Here is a 14,838-nt window from a genome sequence, read left to right as displayed (position 1 = left end):
AAATAAAAAAACAACCTGCAACATGTATCTGTCCATGAAATATGTGATTGACTAATTTCAAAGAATAAAGTAAAATTTATAAGAAAAATTATTATATAAAAAATTGTTCACACGCTCGGCACAACATTGTGTAAAACATAGAAACAGATCCAAGAACAAATTAACAAAAGCAAGGTTTGTAAACAATCCAGATGTTGGTACTCTAAAGTGCATGCATAAATGAGACACAAGTTTGAGCTGCTTTCCATCTCATCTAAAATGCACTACATAAATGTAAAATTCTAGTATCCAAGCTTTCTGCATTATAAGAAATTCAGTGAAAGATTGAACATAGTGTTTATGAAGCATTAACAGGATGATTAGATATCAAGATTCTAATTACAATCTTAGCTCAAAGTCAACATTATGAGACAACAGCTACTTGACACCTTGAACACCACTAGGAAACATAAGCACTTCGATGACGACATAATCTATCAATTCCGAGAACCAGTCCAACAAAAACCAAGTATCAATTTCTATACTTGATGGCCCTGGAATATTACAGCAAAACTCAACCCCAGGGGGCCAGAAAAGGTGAAGTCCAGAAGAACACTCGTCTACTCGTTCAACCTTTAGTTCTCATAATTGTGATGCTGCCTTTTCCTCCTTCAGTGCGAATTTTTGTTTTCCCAACCACAGGCTTCCCAGAGAAAGCTGAAGTGGGGTAAGGAACAACAGGGTCTTCATTATCTTGCTTCGATTTTGAAGGAGGCGGAGTACGGATCCGCTGGTTTATCTCCTTCAGAGTAACATCTCCATGGGCCCCACTGGGTTTAATGAAGGCAAATGGATAGGCAACAGAAGTAGCCAACTTAGTTGGAGTCCGTATATAAGACTTCCTACCTATGCAGGCAAAGCAGAGAGTCTAAACCAGTTAGTTTATATATATAGATATTTTATTTCATAGTAGATATCTACGTTGATCCCAGGCATAAGAATCTAGCTGCACCTGACATTGTTGTAACCTCAAGCTCAAGTACATGAAACAGAACATTAATTTCAAGAGCACAAATTCCTAACATTTCCCATAAATTTTTTTTTTTATGATTTGTTTTTTTTCTTTTCTTTTTGCCCTTTTCTGTCTTGGCTCTCATAACCTTTGTCAGTACATGAGAACTTTACTACGTCGAAGTGGCTCCAACGAATGTTCTCACATTGTCATGGGGATAACTGTTATAAGAGTATTCATAGATCTTTTGAGCACAATAAACATAAGCAACAAACAGAAGATTGAGAACTGAGAAAAACCTTTAAAAACAATTTTTTGGGGAGTTCGAGCAACACGCTGTTGAGCCACATTAGCTTCATACTCGGGTGTCAAATCATAAACATCTACAAGAGAACTAATTCAATTATATTAACAATGTTGCATAGAAGAACAACAGAAAGAAAAGACCAAAGAAACAATAGTGCACAGTATTTAAAGCGAAAACAATCTCATGTACCTGAAATATCAAACTGAATATCAGATGTCCCAGATAAATTCCTGAGCCTCACATAATAAAGGAATCAGATTGAAGCAAATGAATGGTCGCACTAAAAAGCTATAGTCCAAAGAAGCATACATATCATCAGGGTTGAAATTCATCTCAGTCTCATTTAAGCACTCTGCAAACCACTCTTCATATGACTGATCCAGGTTCTCATGATCGGAGGCAGACACATTTCCTAAGATATATTGCATTATGATTAGAATATAACTAGGGAAAAAAAATGATACATAATCGGCAAAGAATATTGCAAAATACAAACCTGGATGCAAAGAAGGCCAATATGGTGATTCAGGGAAAACCTCTTCGACTGAATCCTCCCTCTCCTAGACATGAAAAGAACTAATGATAACAACAACAATGAAAACAACGATGATGATGATGATGATGATGATGATGATGATAATTCAGAAGAGTGCTCATAAAAATATAAAGTGATGTTTGTGTACTTGAGTGCCATGACACTTATATAGAACTAATTTTAGTTCCAAAACTCATTTTGATCACAAAAATACCCAAACTTGAAATTCCCTGAGAAAAGAAAACAAAACCAAGCATAGGAGGAGACACAAAGGGATGACGGACTCAAGCCTAGAGTCAAAGTAGGGGATATACTCACCAAAAATGTTGATTGTTTAAGCTCGGTTTAACAAAGTATATAATCAACACAGCAGTATGACATATATACCAAAAATGAATTGCACGTAGATGGAGATTACATTATGTTAACAGGCTTTTCCTTATTAACAATAAAAAGATTGTCTAGAAGTAGAATTTACAAATATGCAAACGTTTTTATCAATCACCGATGAGGTCTATTATGTGCATTTATTGCAAATCCCAGAAACAAAAATGTATTCCCCTTCTTTCATTTGAAACAGATTTGACATATAGGTCTCAGAACATGTTAATTGATGTTGATGTGGCAATACAGAAAAGTAAAGAGTTACCCTGCACTCACATTTGATTTTAGGAATGCAGATGACCTCTCTTCACTAGAAAGGGAAGGATCCAGAGGATGATTGTTGAACTGCAGCATCCGGCGCCTCTTTACTTGGGAAGAAGTTTCTCTACATTCTTCTGGTTCCTTGTTCATATTCTCTGAAAATCACACCTTCAAATCATTAAAACCAAGGCACCATCCACAGAATCGCAAATGCAAGCAAGATTGTGTCAAAGAATACTGGGAACAAGAGTTGGAGGGGAAAAAATACCACTAGGAGCAACATGGTAAGCCAAATCTCCACATGCCTTGATGGGGGTCGTTTCATCATACATGTAGGAAAGATCTTCTTTGTTCTGAGGCACTCCATTCCACAGGCACTCAGATATGTCTGCTCAAAACAATAAACACGCAGAGCAGACATCACTCGCTTTATTCGAGTTTACAAACCAATAGGTAACTTAAGAACCAGAAAACTTACCACGATTGGGATCCTTTTGGAGACCGTAATTCTCCCTGCGCCAATCCCATGACTCACTACTACCATTTCACATAAAGAAGAAAGCAACCCCATTTCATAAATAAACATTTCTAAAACTAAAAAAAAAAAAAGAAAAAAAAAAAGTGAAAGCAAAACCACAAAATTTCAAGCTCATGCCAGTGCCAGCGGAAGAAATTCATAATGGGATTGAGAAGCTCAGCCTCCAAACTTCCTATATTACTAGTTGTAATATCTACATTGCTAATGTTTATTATCTATTAAGGTGAAAATTAAACAAAATTCAAGAACTTAAAGAGCAATGCGATAAGAAAATCACGCAGAGGCTAAAGCTAAATTGGAAAATCGTTCAGCAGAAAAACAATTTAACAGCAAACACTTGTACCAAACAGAAAAACTAAAATGGGAATATGGGGTCAAATTCTAGAATCAAGAAATAGCATCAAATAAAGAATAAAGGGATGCTTATGTGATTTGGATCTAAACAGCCCCACACCCACAAACGCAGAGCAACATTAAAAGCGAATCATAATCAGGTAACATTTATCCAGCAGATTAGCAAATAAAAAAAGCAAAAGGAAAAAAGGGGAAAATAATAATGACACACCGGTAAAATCAGAGCCCACCTCCTCATCCTCATTATACCCTTCAAAATAAACCAAAGAATCCCCCCCCAAAAAAAATGCTAATATTAAAAAAATAAAAAAGCAAACCCATCTAAGAAAGCCAGCAATCCATCCCAGAAAAAATTAAACAAAAATAAAATTAAAACAGCGTAAGAGCCTACATTTTCAGAACAAACCCAGAAACACATTTCACAAAAAAAAACATCTACATTTCCAACCCGACACAGCGACCAACCACACACACCCACACACAGAGAGGAAAATAGAGATTTACTTTTCATTGTTGTAGTCCATTCCTGAACCAGCAACCAAACCAAATCAAAAACCAGTCTTTCCTATTTCACTACCATCAAACTAGCCGTTATTGAGAGATCGATTTGCTCACTCTGTATCTCTCTCTCACACACACTCTCTATAAATACAACACTTTGTAGTCTCACTCTGCTCTCCCTGCTGCTTGAGATGCGTGCTTTTTTGGTGATGACCCGGACGAAAGCGCCGACCCGCACCAAGAAAATGGAAAAGGGACATAGCGGTCCAGGACCACGACCATTACAGAGCACGTATTTACTGCGGGGGACCCACCGAGTCCGTTACTCGTGGGATTATCCTCATTATTAATAATAATCCCTACCTTAATTATTTTTTATTTTAGGAAATGTTTCCTCTGCCGATCAATTTTACATATTTTCTATAACAAAATAAGGTGACATTTCTTATTAAAGCTTATGGGATCCTTTATTGTATATATACACCCTACAAACATGCAGATATATTATATTATAAATGCAATCTTATAAAGTCTCCTCCATTTGTTTATGCTTTTTATATTGTGTTTTTTGTTTTATATTTTTTGATTTATTTAATATCTTTGTTTTGAAAATACAAAATAAAAGAGAAAAGAGATAAGTGTTATCAAACGACACATTTAAAATATCAAGAGAGGTTTTTTTTTAAAAAAAAAAAAAAAAAATGCAACAAACTCTATGAGACTTGATAATCATCTCGTATTTTAATTATAATTTTTGAGACGTTCTCTCGATCATCTTTCAATCATTTTTTTTTTGTAAATGTAATAGATCTACTATTGAATTTGTGGACTCGTATGGATCCCACAAAAATTTAATAGTAAATTCACTCATTCACTTTATAGAGACAATTAAAAGATGATTGATATAATTATTTTTATCATTTCTTATAGTTTTTTTTATAAATTTACGCGACAGTTCACATAAATACCATGTAGCAGCACTTATAGAGTAGTAACATGGTAAATGACAATATATTGTCACATCAATTTAGAAAAGAGTTTGTAGTAATAAATGCAATACCCCTAAACACCAAAAAATGATCATCTCTATTTCAAATCCCCTACATTTCTTCTATTTCCCTAAACACTAATTGTTTGTTGTGTGTAGGCGAGAGTGGTGTAAACGAGCCGAGCTTGAGCGAGCTTCCCTTGTTCAAGCTTGGCTCGTTTAAATTTTACTCGAGCTCGAGCTCAAGGGCGAGCCAAAAAAATCGAGCTCAAGCTAATAATAAGTCGAGCCAAGCCAGCTCGCGAGCTGGCTCTTATATTTAATGTTTTTGTTTTAAAAATTTTTTTAACTTCAAGTACTCTTAAACAGCTTAAGAAGTTAGTTTGCATATGAGTATTTGCTTAGCCTGGCTAGTCGAGTATGGAGCCTGAGTCAATACAGCAAGGCATTTGGTTTCAAAGAGAGAGGATATGCATCCTTTTATAGATAAGCAAACTTGGAGATTGATGTTTTCTTAACAATGTGGGACAAGTTAACAGGTTGCATTCAAACTGCATTGGGCCAACGCTCCCGACAAAAAAATATTTTTTTAACGTCTCTCTCTCAATCCCCCTCACCAGTCACAACGGATCTTCCACATGAACTCTCATTTCCCACTCTCTCACTCTCACTCACCAAACATGTAGTGATAGTGTTTGGGTCTGTTTGATTCATCAATAGTTTATGCCTTTCGCAATCTCCTTCAATAGTTTCTGCTTGATTCTTCTTCCTTTCGTTTGGATCTGCTCTAATTGAATAGATGTTTTTTTAATGATTGCTCTCTCTCTCTTTCATCACGAAGAGTCTAGAATTTTTCATTCTCTAACGCTTAAATATAAATGCAATTTTAAGGTTTTAATAATTATGAGATTTATAATTAATTATCTATTACTTAGTTTATATATATATATATACACACACACTCGAGCTTATACGAGCTGTTCATGAGCTTAGCCGAGTCGAGCCGAGTTTGCTTCGTTTAATATTCGAGCCAGGATTTGTGTTCATGAAGTGCTTCATTTAATATTAGAGTCGAGCACGAGCCGAGCTTATGCGAGCCGAGTCCGAGCTTGCTTGCGAGACGCTTCGCTCACTTAACAGCTATATGTGTAGCATTGATTACGCGTGTTTTATGACTAAGAGAAATGCTATATTTCCTAAATTTTGTCTTTAAGTAAAAAGTAATGCTAGGTACCATATTTTTATCCTCCTAAAGTTGATATAGCTTTCAAAATCACCATTACATCAAAAATCAAATATAATTCATCTAGCATTTAATAGTGATTTTAAAAGCCACATCAGCTTTAAAAAAAATTTAAGAAAATAAAAATATAGTACCTAACATTACTCTTAAGTAAAAAAGAATAATAAATTTATTTTCCAGCCCCATTTTATCGCACTCACTTTGTAATACTACTTGACGTGACATGGATTACGCGGTCACTTAAAAAAAAAATCAGATATTTTTACCTCCATTTAGCTCATGCAACATCAATCAGTATGAAGTGGTATGATAAAAATGATTTTAAATTGTAGAATAACCAATATATATATATATATATATATATATATATATATATGACATTATTCTTAATTTTCCCTCGAGACAAATCTACGGATTAAATTGGAATTGACGGCTTGACCCCTCATTTCCGCAATTTTATTCATTCAAATCTCAGCTTTGCCCTTTTTTTTATTATTATTTTATTTTTATAAGAGAATCATGGTTACTCTGGGTCTTTGTTTTATATATTTTTTTTTCTAATCGGGTCTTTGTTTGATATTTTTTTTTCTTCTAATCGGGTCTTTGTTTGATATGTTAGCAAATAACAAAGTCCTATTGTCAAAAATAAAATAAAATAACAAATAATAATAATAAATAACAAAGTCTTTGTTTTAGTTTAAAGTAAATCAATGTGAACTTAACATGTGGCTGTTCTGGACTGTTCCGTTTACTATACATAAACAGCTTACATTTTTTATTATAATTTATTATAAACTCATGTGAAAGTCTTTATTTTATAAAAATAGGTGCTCCCTAGATTGTTAATACATTTTAGTGGCTTACTTGGTGAGTATTATGTAATTTGTTAAATTAATTTGTATATATAATAAATGTTAGGGTTAAATACTCCAAAACCCCCTAGGGTTTTCCAACTTTATTTTTTCCCCCTCTGGGGTTTCATTTTTATCACAGGAGGTCCCTGTGGTTTTGATAAGTGACCAAATTAGTCCATCCGTTAGTTGACCGTTAGTTGACCGTTAGACTGACACGTGGACCAATCAGACGTCGACACGTAGCACATATATTAATTTTTTTTTAATTAAAAAAAATGTTTTTTTTTTTAAATTAAAAAAAAATATAAAAAAAAAAAAAAAAAAAAAAACAGAAAAATCGGACGAAACAGGGGGTGGCCGAGCCACCCCCTTTGGCCATGGGGGTGGCCAGGCCACCCCCTTGGGCTCCAAGGGGGTGGCCCCGGTACCCACTGGGGGTGGCTCGGCCACCCCCATGGAGCCTTGGGGGTGGCCGAAACCACCCCCAACCACCGTTGGGAGTGGTTTCGGCCACCCCCTTGGAGCCCAAGGGGGTGGCCGAGCCACCCCCTGGTGCCCAGGGGGTGGCTCGGCCACCCCCATCCGGCCAGATGGGGGTGGCCTGGCCACCCCCATGGCCAAAGGGGGGGCCGAGCCACCCCCAAATTGCCAAGGGGGTGGCCGAGTTTCGTCCGATTTTTCTGTTTTTTTTTTTTTTTTTTTTTTAATTTAAAAAAAAAACATTTTTTTAATTAAAAAAAAATAAAAAAATTAATATATGTGCCACGTGTCGACGTCTGATTGGTCCACGTGTCAGTCCGTACAGTCAACTAACGGTCAACTAACGGATGGACTAATTTGGTCACTTATTAAAACCACAGGGACTTCCTGTGATAAAAATGAAACCCCAAGGGGGAAAAAATAAAGTTGTGAAACCCCAGGGACTAATTTAGTATTTAACCCTAAATGTTATGTAGACTGTCATGTGACAATTAATATTTTAATGATAGGCGTGATAATTATCATATAAACTGGCACATCAATTTATAATAAAAATTGTCGGGCATGAGCACTCAATATCCAGTCCATCAATCAACCGACCCAAAAATAGTTGCATGGTACCACACCAAATCCCCACCTTTAACACGTTAGTAAATTGTCATACGATTTTCCGGCATGAGGCGATCACATATAGGAATTGTGGGATATAGGGAACATTACAATAGGAGAGCCTCGGGTGTAACAATTTCTTATTATTATTATTATTATTATTTTATTTTAATTATAAAGAAAAAATAAAATTACACCGGGCGTGCTCTCTATCATCACTCGGGGAGTCTCTTCAATGGAGACGCAACACGTGGGAGACAATTACAAGAAAATTATACTATAAAAGGGGGAAAAAATTAGGTAAAAGAGAACTTTCGTCTATTTTCTTTGCACACTACTTTTGCTTCTTTTTTTTTTCTTTTTTTTTTTTTGAGTTGTTCTCCCTAATTCATACTAACTTAAACATCAAAGTTATCTTCCCCGTCCATTCTTGCAAACTCTTTTGTTAAGCGCATTCACATTGGCCTAAACAAATTGACTTTTTGGCTATTTTAACTAGCAATGTAACAAAAAATGCTCAACATCCAACTCAATAAAATGACTACGGATTTGTTGAGCTGCTACAGTGCTCAACAAATTTGCTGAGCACTATAGCTCAACAAATCTTTATTTATATTAATAATAAAAGTAATCTTGCTCTATCTCTTCATTGGAAATAAAAAAAATAATAATAAAAAAAATGTCGACAAATAAATTATATTTTAAATAGAAAAGTGAAAGTGAATAGCTAAAATGTTGAGTCAAATGTAAGTTATTTGAAAAAACAGGAATAACTAGAAAAATATGTTTTTTAGTTAAATATTTGTTGAGCCGAATGTGAATACTCTTTAGGCACACATTCAACTATTCTAACAAAAGCTATAAAAAATACTACACATATTTTCAAATGTTCACTCCTTAACATGACAATATATATATATATATATTATTTGATGCTACACTTTTTTCTTATTATCTAATAATAATTTATATAAAAATAAAAAAATAAACACTTCAAAATCTGCCTAATGCCGCTCCTTTGGCTTTGATTTGTTTCCCACCACCAGAATTAAGATGCAACTTTTCCAAAAGTCAGCTGTTGACGTGTTGCTTTTAGTGCGTAAATTTGAGTATCCAATAAGAAAAAGGGACCGGACCATGTCACGTGTACAATAAGTTTTTGAGAAATGTTTCAATCTAATAAAAATTGAAAAATGATAAAGGCATAATTTAAACTTAATTTTGACTTAATTTTTTTTTAAAGTTTAAATAAAAACTGCTTGTAAAGGAGAGAGAAAGCCTTAAACTAGAGAGAGAAAGAGAAATTTTATCTGAAAGTTAGACCAAAATTGAGTTTAAGTTGTGACTGTATCACATTTCTTAAAAATTGCATATATTGTCTATAAAAATCCTTATGATAAAATGCCACATCATATAAATGACGTGACATCTTACCATATGAAATTTTTATTAAATTGTAGCATATCTCGATGGGTGACGTGTCTTTTGATTGTGTGGAGGTGGTCATTGGCTGGAAAAGCTGGGACATGCTTTTCTTTGGGCTGCCTCCTTTAGTCAATACTGTGCGCATCAGATTAGGCGCTACAACGACAAACGAAAGAGTGGTTAGGCATCAGAAAAAGTATTGAAAATTACACTTAAAAAAAAAAATGTTTTTATTTATAATGCTACTTATTTTATTTTGACCGACCATGCGACACGTCAGCCGGCGAGCAACTGTGAGAATTAGGGGAACAACGACGCTCAAGGAGGTTGAACTTCTTAACTAGATGGTTTCCGAGTAAGGTGGCGATAGACAGAAATGTGAACCAGCCGAAAAAAATGAGACACTCGATTTTAGGTTTATTGCATCTCGTGCAACAAGATTTCAATTCCTAGTCCCTGGCTCGGGAGGCTTAAAATGTTACAGATAACAACCAAACAACAATTTTCTACAACCCTATTCTCTATATCAAGAAGGTAAATACGTGGTTTTTTATCTTACTTTTGAAAGCATTTTAATAAGATTTTTTTCGTTGAGAAAACTTTTTATCAGGACTATCCTGATAACCTTCATTTTAAAACTCATAATTAATAATTGACACATAAAGTAAAAACATAAAAAGTATACAAAAATAAGTTAGACCAAAATACACTAGATTTTAGAGTGATAAAATCCTTAAAAATGTTAACTTTCCACCTTTAGGTTTTAGTTTTGAATCAAAAAACGAGTTTTGAAACATTAGAAAAAGGGTTTTGGGGCATTAGAAACGGGTTTTGAGACATTCGAAACGGGTCTTAAAGCAGGTCACGGCCGGTGGGGTTTGAGGCGTTCACCCGCCGGCCAGACTCGTGGGTCCGGCGAGACCCACAGCGTGGGTCCGTGGGTCTGGCCTAGGTCTTGCCGACTATGGGTTTTTTCTTCTTCTCTGATTGGTGTGATTGTTCTCACTTTTAGTTTTTGCATTTTTCTTAAATTGATGACGTGTCACATAATAATTAGAGGCTGCAAAATAAGTGTTATCAGGATGAACCTGATAGTAGGGGCTCTCTTTTTCATTATCATCTCTCGTGTAATCTCTTTTTCTCATTCAATTAAAAAAAAAAAAGGAGAAACTTCACTTTGACCCCATGAATTTTCACCTGATTTTGCAAACCCCCCCTGAACTTCCAAATCTCTCATTTTAGACCCCTGAACTCTCAATTACTCTCAATTAGAACCCTTCCGTTAATTTTAGTCGTTAAAAATACAAAAAAAAAAAAAAAAACCAAAATGTTCTTGATTTTCATTTTTTTTTTTAATAAAAAAACATTTTGAAAGTTTGAATTTTATACAAAAGTCAGGGGTATACGTTATGTAACATTTAAAATCTGACGGATGGGTTCACATTGAGAGTAATTGAAAGTTTAGGAATCCAAAATGAGAGATTTGGAAGTTCAAGAAGATTTGTAAAATCGAGTAGAAGTTCAAGGAGTTAAAGTGAAGTTTTTTTTTTAAAAAAAACAAAATAAATACTGTACGGGATCCCAATCGTTTCTTGGCCCAGATTGGCTTAGGATGTTATAGATAACAATCAAACTATAATGATATTCATTCGAAAATGACATGATAAGAGTTAAACAAGTATACTCAATGGTCACGGGATGCAAGTCATTTGAATTTAATGATGGGCCCCGACCATATTAAAATCACATATCACTCATAGTTATGGCTTATGAGAAAGATACCTTTGTACCATGTTCACATGTCACAATCGTTTTGGTTGTTGCATTTATTTTGAATAATACGAGCCATTAATCCTTATCCTTATAACATATAGTTTTTTATTTTTATTTTTTCTATTCAAAGGGAGGACAGGTGAAAGCCTTATAATAATGAGATTAAGGCTAAGCAAACAATTTTATCCCTACTAAGCCGTAAATTTAGTAGGGACCTATGAGGCTATCACCTACCATCAACCATTTCTTTTTTGCTAATTTCAAGTCGTTGAAAGAGTGGTATGAAAGCAAAATTAGAAAAGTTGATGTATTATCCAACTTTAGTCCAACAAATCTTATTGTTATATGTAATTGTTAAAGTAAAAATTAAACTACTATATTTAAGCTTTTTGAAATAATTGGCGGGTTAATGCTTTATTAGAGTAGACATCGTGAATTCAAACACTGACTTTACAGTACATTTCGGTTAAATATTTTACCAACCTATTTTCAACTTTTCTCAAACCTCATTTTCACCAATCAATTTCAACTTTTACTCTTTTCAAAAAGCAAAACTCAAAACACTTTTCAAAATTTACCAACGGACCCTATTTAGGCCGTCATATTTGAGCAAAGCCCGTGGATTCCACTTCTTAATCCGCCAAAATTCCTAAATGTATAGTTTTTGTTAAGATTTTTTTTATAAAGAAAGATTTTCGGGCTTTCATTTAAATCAAAAGAAGACATCTTGCTATGCAAGTACAATATTTTAAATAAATACATGACATCCATACTTAATTGCTATGGATATTGGTGAAGAGTTGTTTTCACTTTTCGCTAAGCAATGAACTCCTTCATTAGATTCCCTTTTAATATGTCACACAGAAACTACTAACATAGTTTTTATGTCATCACTCAATTGGCTAAACAACAACAACCTTCTTGCCACAATGCACAATTTTCAATGCATCTCTCTCAATTATTACACTTTGGATCCTCAAGTCTCTACATAATTTTGATGCTTTCTATGTTGTGTTACAGTTGAATCAATGATAAAAGACATTGGTACACATAGTTGCCAATACATTTATCTAAAAATCTCTAGCTATAATGCCCACACCCATTTTATTTTCTTGTTTATTTATATTCCATCTCAATTTACTATAACCACTCCAACTAGTTTTATTTTTTATTTTATTTTTCATCGAGCTATGTATTGCGTGATGAAACTCCACTAAAATTTTAGCGCTTTTGACAAATTGACACAGGTGGCCAAACAATGCTCCAAAATCAGTGTTTGGATATAGATTCAAAAACTATCTGGCATGGGGGTGGCCGAACCACCCCTACCTCTATTTTGGCTTAAGAGGTGGCTTGACCACTCATAATTCCTTTTTTTAAAAAATAAAAAATAAAAAATATTTATCTTCTTATATATTTATTGTTATTTTTATTATGGGTAACATATGTCATAATCTTATTGGTGTTGACTTGTACAAAAATTAGACGAAAGTTGGATACAATGACCTATTTGTTATTTTTGCATACTACAAAGAGCTCTCATAATATTTTTATATGAGAGAGTAATGCTACAAATCACTATTGTGTCTCTTCAAAAATGATGTGGTTCTTAAAATCACCATTAAGCTTGTAATTAATTATTATTAAATTTTAATCAAATAGTGATTAATTAATAAATAAGTGTGACTATGAATATTATTTTTATTTAAAAAAAAAAAAAAAACTAATTAACTCAGACGTATGACTCCCAAGGCCCGAGCCCAAATCGTAGGAAACCCTCGGCCCATATCAGACCCAAAACGCACCGACTAATGGAGTTCCTATATATACCGCACCCGCCATTCCTTCATCTCAATTCCTTAAACCTGCAAAACCCACACACCGACGAAATTCAAATCTCAAAAGAAAGAGACCTACTCAGCGGGAAAAGATGGCGATGATTCCACAAGACCTAATCCCCGAAATTCTTTCCCGATTACCCGTCAAGACTGCGTTTCCAGTGCGTTTTGAAGGAATGGTTCGCCTTAATCAACGGCCCAAATTTCCTGAAGATGCATCTCGAGAACAGTAGAGAACACAATCTCTTTGTGCAGACAAAGCAGCTAAGTTACTGTTTCGTAACGCACATTGCTATTTGGTGGAATTTTCCAACGAGGATTAGCCCGTGGAGGTCGTCCCGCCTTTCTTTCAGCCACATATACCCTTCAGACTAAAGATCATAGGCTGTTGCAATGGCTTGGTTTGCATCGGCACTGATGATAATATAACTGCGATTTGGAACCCATCAATCAGAAAATACAAGAAATTACCCTCTTAGCCAACCGTATACGCTCTTGGTCACCCTGGGAGAGACAAGTTTGCATTTGGGTATGACCCCGTCAACGACGATTACAAGGTTTTGAGGATTGTGGAATACTTTAAAAGCCATGAAAGGGTTGGCGATGATTCCGATGAAGAAGATCTTGCAGGGGCCTTTGAGGTTATGGTATATAGTTTGAAAGCGAATTCTTGGAGAATAGTAGAAGACGAATGGCCTTACAAGGAGTCGCGTATTTCTTCGAGGCCAGTTTTTTTGAACGGTGTTTTTCGCTGGTTGGTTAAGAGGGCGGCTGGAGGGATCCGCCTTCTCGCATTCCATATCACCGCCGAGAAATTTCAAGCCCATACGCTTACGCTTCCGGTTAAACCGTATTTGGTTAAAAGTTTGGAGGTTCTGGGAGGATCGCTTTGTGTTTCCGCATATGTAGTGGGGGGAAAAGCCATTAACCTTTGGATGATGAAGGAGACTAGTTGGAGTCGCCTTTGTACTCGGCCGATAACTTTCCAGCGAGTAGTGTTCTCAACGGACGGCCAAAAGGCTCTGATGGAGATGGATTACGGCTTCGAGGGTAAGAATCTCTTTTGGTATGATATAAAGAAGAAGACACGTCGTACGTATAATTGCAACAATATTGGCAACATTATTTGGACAGTGAGTTGTATGGGAAGCCTCCTTCTCCTCGATGGTGTTAGTGTCGATTGAATTCAATGCATCGCGTTTCTTCAGTTAACTATCTCCTCGTGTTAGATTTTTTTTTTTTTTTTTTTGACATATCCGGACAAGAGGGGGAGGGGGATTTGAACTAGTGACCTTCGCTTCATTAAGCGTAGTCCAGCTAATTGAGCTACCTCTTGGGGACTTCTCGTGTTAGATTTTGATGTCTTTGGTTGCTTTTTTTCGTTATTTTTACTGGATTATATCAAGAACACTATATATAGATTTCTGCTTTGGTATGTCTCATTGTTTTTGCTTCTGTTCTATTCTTATTAGATTATTTAATAAAATTAGAATGTTTACACAGAAGTAGAAGCATAGGAAAATTACTAACATGCTCACAGTTTCTGTCATATATATATATTTTTAGTATAAATTGGAACATCTGCTAAAAGTTATGGAGTTACACAATTCGATTTAAAAAGTCAAATTTTGGGAATAGAGTTGGGCATGGCTCCACTGCCGCCCACCCCAGCCTCGTAAGGTGCAGCGGGTGGCGATGGAGGCGAATCTCCACCTCTTACCGTCCATTTTCACCTTCTTTTTTTCTTTTCTTTTAAT

General features: G+C 35.1%; 1 protein-coding gene and 1 pseudogene across 2 annotated transcripts; one reads left to right on the top strand and one right to left on the bottom strand.

Moving 5' to 3' along the window:
- Positions 1-285: 285 nt before the first annotated feature.
- XRI1 (x-ray induced transcript 1) lies at positions 286-4,119 on the bottom strand. 2 transcript variants are annotated; one of them, XM_059577495.2, is made up of 9 exons: positions 3,875-4,119; positions 2,957-3,015; positions 2,747-2,866; positions 2,494-2,633; positions 1,795-1,858; positions 1,608-1,710; positions 1,488-1,528; positions 1,291-1,374; positions 286-885 (listed from the first exon to the last, which is right to left on the bottom strand). In XM_059577495.2, exons 1-9 carry the CDS (start codon positions 3,892-3,894, stop codon positions 608-610), a joined length of 909 nt encoding a protein of 302 aa, XP_059433478.1. In that variant the 5' UTR covers positions 3,895-4,119; the 3' UTR covers positions 286-607. The 2 variants fall into 2 exon arrangements, with proteins under 2 accessions (XP_059433478.1, XP_059433479.1); XM_059577496.2 differs by having other exon boundaries at positions 2,957-3,012.
- Positions 4,120-13,173: 9,054 nt separating this feature from the next.
- On the top strand, positions 13,174-14,265 carry LOC148583177 (F-box protein CPR1-like; annotated as a pseudogene).
- Positions 14,266-14,838: the final 573 nt, after the last annotated feature.

This window comes from Corylus avellana, chromosome 11 (genome assembly GCF_965113065.1).
Source record: "Corylus avellana chromosome 11, dhCorAvel1.hap1.2, whole genome shotgun sequence".
In the NCBI taxonomy this organism is placed as follows: domain Eukaryota; kingdom Viridiplantae; phylum Streptophyta; class Magnoliopsida; order Fagales; family Betulaceae; genus Corylus; species Corylus avellana.
The sequence above is the reverse complement of the archived record's forward strand: the minus strand, read 5'-3'. Positions and strand labels throughout refer to the sequence as shown.